A 7,368-nucleotide genomic window follows, 5' to 3' on the forward strand; every position below is an offset into this window, starting at 1 on the left:
ACGGAACGGAGGGACTAGTACTTTCTCTCCTCCTGATTAATAACATATTTGGAAAATCAACTTATTTTGAAAGTACTTTTCAAAAAAATATTTTTGGAGAAAAATAGCTTTTATTTGACTAATCAACTTAAAAAGCATTTTTGAGCAATAATTTATATTTGACAAGCTTTTCAAAAAGTACTTTTAAATATCAAATTACGAGTAAGGACATAAAGAGGGACATAAAGAGATGTACTTAATAGTTAATATTATATAAATATATAAATAATTATAAATATTTATTATTAAAAACAATACCTAATTTTTTATTTAAGTAAGTAAATATAAAAATAAAATTGAAAAGTACTTTATCTTTCGAGATGATTTAAATATATCAAAAAAATTAGTCAACAAATATGAAAATTCATCCCAAAATTCATTATATATTACTTAATAGTTTAAACTAAGTAAAATTAATTTGATATATACAATATTTTGCTAAGGGTATTTTTGGTTGGAAGAAAATTCAAAATTACTTCTGCTTTTGGTGAGAAATTACTTTTTTTGCATCTCAAAAGTACTTTTTCCACCAAAAAACTTGGCCAAACACCAAGTTAAGAAAAACACTTTTAGCCTTGAAAGAAGCTTGGCCAAACAGGTTAATAAGACTACTCTACTGTGAGAATGAACGAACGACGATTCATTTAAATTCATAACTTTTGCTCTCTCTATATATATATATATATATATATATATATATATATATATATATATATATATATATATATATATATATATAAAGACGTATTAAAAACTCAATTAAAATTAAATCTGAATGCATAATTTAAACAAATATTAAAAGTAAAAATTATTAAATTTAAATTTTGAATTCACCTCTAATATGTAGGTGGTTATCAATTGGACTCAAAAGTTGTTTGCCAATGAAACGAAAAAAATATATATATTTTTTATAAACTGGTGAGGGATAGAAGTTGTGATAATTTTCTCTTTTTCTTGAACTGATAAGAATGCTTCCCCAAGCATAAATAAAGTCCAAGAAACAATTTCTAGTACAACAAAAATGAAGTCACAAAGTTTTCCTGTTACATAAAGAATATACTTCAACAACTTACTAGCAAAAACATGTTTCTTGATAAAAGCAGATTCTAAAAATTATGATATATGTATCTGGTATCTTACTCTGACCTAATTAGCCAACAAAATAAGGATGTTTTTAGCTCATTAAACATCCAGATGTTCATTGGATCATCTTCAAAGTTTCCGACCTGCTCCTGTTTTCTTCGATATGAGGCGAGCTCAGGCAGGAAGTTCGAGTTTGGTGTTATTCTTCCAGCTGCAACCGATTATTACCAATGAGGTTATAACGTTACAAGAATGTAGCCTGTATGCGGTTTTACATGGAAATGCTAATATTTTTACCTTTGGAAGTAGTAATAGAAGAAATCAGCGTAAAGCGCTGTCTGCACGAGGCCTGCAATCCAAGCTGCAATAACAAAGACCAATGAAGCGCAGAAAGTTGTCATTTCATAACAAAACACATGAAACAGGAGCCTTAAAGAAGATGTCTGTCTGGAGGTAAAATGCTAGTTAGATCTACAAACACAGGCATTGTATCTAAGCAAAGAATAAACGAACAAACAAAGAATTGAGAAGAGGTAGGTGGTGATTCGCACTTATCCAATGTACAAAGTGTGGTTCTGTGAAGTAGCGATATACCCAGTTCAAGATGTAAAGTGACCGATACGCACTGCAAAACAAGAATCAAGAAAACAAGTCAGGCAAATTTGTCAGGACTTCCATCGTCACATAAATGAACACCATGAAGAGCGAGATCAAAGAATGATTGCTAATCCCATGTCTCCAAACTTTTCCAGGACACTCTTAATCCAAGAGCACCTATTGGTTTGTAATAGCACAAACCATTGTTACATATCCTGTTGGTCTGTAACCATCACATCTAGGCAAAATATTTGTTACATCGGCCAAGCACGTGGCTTCTTTTATGATGAGGCAGAGAGCCAGAGACTCTTTAATGAAGGAAATCTGTCAATTTAATACCTGATGAATTATGTGACCATCTTATATAATAGCTTAATTATGTATTTAACCCTTAACAGGTCATGTGCTACAGCAAGAAGAATTGTTCCAGGGTCTGAACGAAGATAATGATACAGGGATGGCATGGATCCAACTACTGAAGAAGAAAACGAGGCGGCAAGTCAAGTAAGTAAGCAGTGATCTGAACCAAAGCACAAGCTTTGAAATAGAAAGAAAGAAAGAAGGAAAGCAAGAAAGAACTATCTGACATCACTATCTTTCGTAGAGCAGGAGAGTGCTCAGGTCCGTCTACGTGTGATTCCTCTTTTAGTTCCTAAAACGTGAGATGAGCTGCTGATTCTACTCTTGGAGTGACTCAACATAATTCTTCCAGAAAAGGATTTTAACTGGAAATAAGATAAAAGAATTAAAAAACCATAGTTTTGAGAGAAAGACGGGGGTGGATTGTTTTTTGCTCAACTGGCTGTGGGCTTGAAAATTGTGTTTCCGAGCAGAGGGCGGAGAGGAATTTGGTGCTGCAGGTTTGATGACTATGAGACAGGTTGAAAATTGCTAGTTGGGCAAGGTAATCTACGATCAGATCATACAGAAATAATAATAGTATCAATAAATTATCTTGTAACATTAAATGACCTTGTCAGCCAATTGAAACTAGTTCAGACTTCTCAACCTCTAGAGAATCAATGTGTTACACTCCAGCAGGCTGACTTTAGCCAATCCCAACTAATCATTCAATCAACTACACCTCATTCCTAAATTAGTTGGGATTGGCAATAATGAATCCTTGGTATCCTTTCCCTCTATCCAGGTCCACATTGTCAACAAAAGATTACCCGGGAAATTACTTTAGCCCATGCTATTATATCAGTAGATAACTGGTTCACTTCTCTAATGACCATTTGTCAATGCCCTTAACTATATGCTCTTCTCATTCAGTCATTCCTATATTTTAAGACGTAGTCTAAACCTTTTGCCCACTTATCGTAATTTCTTCTATAAAATAGATAGAAAAACAAACACCGAGAGCCTGTTATTTGAAGTTCATTTAACTTTCTAACCAATCAACAGAGAGAAAGAGAGAGAGAGAGAGAGAGAGAGAGAGAGAGAGAGAGAGAGAGAGAGAGAGAGAGAGAGAGAGAAAGAGATGTGTCTCTCCATGTACAAAGACAGTTATTCAAAAAGGATTTCAAAGAAAAGGAAGACTACAATTATGGATCCAAGGATAGCTTATCACGCTTGTTCACATTAATATCCAATCGCCTTAAGAATAAATAGCATCTACAAGTGGATAAATAGAAACTGAGATTTTCATTTTAACAAACAAACAAAAAAAAAACCGAGATAAAAGCCCTTAGTAAACAACATAAAGAAGAAGAAAAAAGTAAAGAGATTGAGATGTGAGCATAACCAACTCTTGCAAAAGGTAAGAAAGGAAAGATACATCACCCCAAGAGTAAAATGTATTGTCCAGTCAAGTTGTCTATATTTCTCGTTCTTTGCAACAAGACCAGCTGAGGAAGGATGGCAACAGCTTCCAAGAATATTGAAAAGGTCCACATTACCTGGTCAAAAATGCAACCACATGTCCTTGATAATGAATATACCAATTAACGAGAAAGTGGAAGCACATCCAAGTGACATAATAATATGAAATGCTACAACAAAGATTTAATTCCAATGAGCTATAGAGAGTGCATCAATACCTCTTTGAAGGTAAACTTCTCATGTATAACAAGAGCCAATACCAGGCAAGGAAGCACAAGGAAAATGTGACGAAACGTATCCTGGTCTTTGTCATAAGATCTGCGGACAATTTTGTGATGCCTCATGTACCACACAATTGATAAAGAGCTTCCCAAGAAAACCAACTTCATTGTAGTATTGTATAGTGAAATAAAGTCTGTAAATATGTCCAAGTAGCGAGTAACAAAGACGAGAGCATATAGCTCTTGAGTCTTCAGAGAAATACCTGTGAATAAATAACTCTACCATTAGTTAACACAGTCTAGTCACTAGATGTAGCTTTATACGGTCATAGGCCAAATTAACAATTTCATCAAGCAATAACAATTATGCGTATACAAACATTCGACAACTATAAAAACTATGAATGAACAAATTACATGTGCTACTGTACCATCTACATTCTTCTACTGCAACCAATCTGCTTGGTATAGATAAAAAGAATGCTTTTGTAGCTTGGCAGATTCTTTAAGGGATAAATCTCGACCAGCATAATGCAGAATGCATCAACAGTTCCAACAGTCCAGGTAAAACCCCTCTAGGCCAGTGTTCGTATTGTATCCTGCTTAAGGGCAATCAAAAGGGCCAAATTTTCGATTCACATGCCTTGATCCACTGCTTAAGTGTCAGTGGGTTTAATGAAAACAAGATTATTTGGATGACTTAAGCACTTTGAAACTAACATTCCAGCTTGTTCACTTTAACTTTCACTGAAACATTAACAAACCTAGCCTGCTTTTCCTTTATCTTAGTACGCGTAGTCACATCAAATAATTGATAGAATAGGCATCCATTTCAATGTGCTAGTAGGAAATTAAACATATGCAGATGTGAAGTCCCAGGCACGACACACATATGGCATATCCATTATAACCGCTACATCATTCTGCTTCTTCGACCTATTATTTCTATAATACTAGTACACACAAAAGCAACTAAATCCTTACTGAGATATCTTCTCAACCTCAATACTCCATTGTTGCACCTGGACTTTCAGATTCTTTTTTGTTCTGCTTGTTTTTTTTATGGGTGATTAAGGCTCCATATAAAAGTTCCTTTCAGGTTGACAAGCATTTCTTCTCCTCGAAATACACAATTCTAGGACAGATTGCTCTAGTAATAAAATACAGTCCCGAAAAAGTTTTCTAGCATATCAAAATTAAATTTAAAGTAAATGAAATAATATAACTCAAACAACAGGCACACAGGCATACAACATGACAGGTTTTTTCCTTTCTGTACCATTCCAATTTTATTGGATGTCCGACAAAAGGAGATTTTTCCCCTTATCTAAAAGAAAACCAAAGAAGCACAGACCCTTAAAATGAAGGCTTCCACAGCCCACCACCTACTTTTCCTTAAGTATCCCATATCCTTGTTTGAGATTTAAACCTTGCGAAGGAACCTTCAGACGCAAATTTACTTAACCTTCTGAGGATAATATCGTTCCACTAAAAACGTTAACCAAAAAACATTTAAGATCATGTTTCTCTCAAACAATTTTCTCCCTGTTTGTCATGATATTTATTCCTCTCCGAAAAGCATACTAGTGATTTTAACTTACTAAACTACTCTTCTCTAATTATTTGCTCTCAAACAATCTAAAAGAAAAGGACCTCTCAGGTGTTATAATTTCGTTTTACTCTACACACTTCTCATTTATTTTCTAACAAATATCACACCATTATCTAATGAAGCATTAGACTCTGCTTTCTGCAATATAGGAGCTTTTCGCCCAAATGAGAGCTAATTAAAGCAGCGGAAATGTGACATTTCTGTTCGCCGAACATGTTATTCATCGCGTTCTTCTATTGAAAGTGGTTAGATCTTTGATACTTTCTCCCATTTTTGGGCCACTTTTACATAAAATAACAGTATCTAGCGCAAAATTTTACATAACAAGTCAAAACACAAGTTAAAATTTCGAGAATAAAACAAATTATGAAAACCAGCCGGCACAAACAGATTGCCTCAAATAAAGTCTGCCCAGATTTATAATTAAAGCACAATAACATCCCTCAACCAACATAACCAAAAGCAATCATCCTCAATTTCAAAGTACAACATTTCTGTGTGCCTGTGGGGCACGCTCGAAACACGATGGATAATAGGCCCACCCTCTACTCTTCTCCACTTAAATACCGAGTTGTTGTCCGCGGAAAGGTTCGAGCTCATGATGTGTGCCTAACCTACACATCACGCACTACGCTGTTACCACTAGACCAAAGCCATTGGGGCAACATTTCTGTGCAAAACTGAATCTCTAATTTAAAAAATCCAACATTTTTATTCAAAGTTCTATTTATGAAGACAATTTTCCTACAAGAAGTAAGAGAGCAGCTGAATAACACTTTAAAATGAAAACTTAGCAGGCAGAAACGGATTTCCTCAACGTCTATCCGAATCAAAACTAAAGCAAAATGACATCCCTTAACCTCAAAAAGCAAAAGCCATCATCTTCAATCAAGAATCACCATATTTCCAATAAAACCCAATTTCAACAACAGGAAATACCAATCCATTCACCTCATCAGCACAAAAAGAAATTCCTTCCAATAAAATGGCAAGACCACAAACAAGACATTCCAATAAAATGCATTTATAAATCCAATTGAAAAACAAGGGAAAAAAAAAAAAAGGAAAATACCAATATAAGCATTATCCCATCATAATAAATAACTATAACTGTACACATCAATATATACCTATAGCTGAAAAATGGACAAAAGGATACACATCGAATGACAGCCAAAAAACACATAAAATGTAACAATATACATTAATTTTAATTTCTAAATACTAAAAATGCAGAAAAGGGTGCACATTGATGACAGCCAAAAAATAAAAATGTAACTATAGCACAAATATTACCCTATACAAAACACAAAAAATAAAATGTAACAATCCACATAAATTTGCTAAAATAATGGAGAAAATGTTTGGAAAATAAAAAAAATACCAGCACAAGATTTAATAGTATGGATCTTGAGGAGCAAAACAAGAACACTAGCCAAATGGGTCATGTCCCCAGCAAGCCTGAATATATTCATCTTTGGTTATATCCAAACCCACCAACAAAATTTTCACAAACCCCAAAAACAGATCTACTGAGAAAGTAACAGATCTTGTCCGATTTACACACACACACTGCCACCAGTTTTTTGTTCTTGAAAATTTTACGGGCCAAAAAGAAGGATTTTTGGTTGGGTAACGGTAAGAAAACGGGTTTCACGGCGTTAGGCTAAAGAGGGAAGTGGTGTTTGCAACCACCTATGTACGTGTCTTATCCAATCAAAATTTAGCTTCAAGCGTGTTAAAAGTGTTGATTAATAGTACTCCGAATTTATATGGCACGCTTGAGGAGTAATTAAAATTAAAATTAATAAAAAAAATTGCATGTTTAGTGAATTTCACATTCTTTTTATTTGGAAGTTAGTTTACTTTAGCATTTATAGAGAGCGTTTGGATTAGCTTTTAAAAAGTAGCTTATAAACTACAAGTCAAAAGTCATAAGTTGGTAATACTCAACTTTTGGCTCTTGGCTTATTTTTGTATTTGTTTGTCGTA

The 7,368-nt window shown here is 34.0% G+C and overlaps 1 protein-coding gene across 1 annotated transcript; it reads right to left on the minus strand.

Moving 5' to 3' along the window:
* Positions 1-971: 971 nt before the first annotated feature.
* Positions 972-7,045, minus strand: LOC107763212 (ER lumen protein-retaining receptor). The gene is made up of 6 exons (XM_016581680.2): positions 6,761-7,045; positions 3,762-4,027; positions 3,505-3,620; positions 1,674-1,747; positions 1,420-1,483; positions 972-1,333 (listed from the first exon to the last, which is right to left on the minus strand). The coding sequence occupies exons 1-6, from the start codon at positions 6,849-6,851 to the stop codon at positions 1,297-1,299; spliced, it is 648 nt and encodes a 215-aa protein (XP_016437166.1). The 5' UTR covers positions 6,852-7,045; the 3' UTR covers positions 972-1,296.
* Positions 7,046-7,368: the final 323 nt, after the last annotated feature.

Source organism: Nicotiana tabacum, chromosome 14, assembly GCF_000715075.1.
Source record: "Nicotiana tabacum cultivar K326 chromosome 14, ASM71507v2, whole genome shotgun sequence".
Classification (NCBI taxonomy): Eukaryota; Viridiplantae; Streptophyta; class Magnoliopsida; order Solanales; family Solanaceae; genus Nicotiana; species Nicotiana tabacum.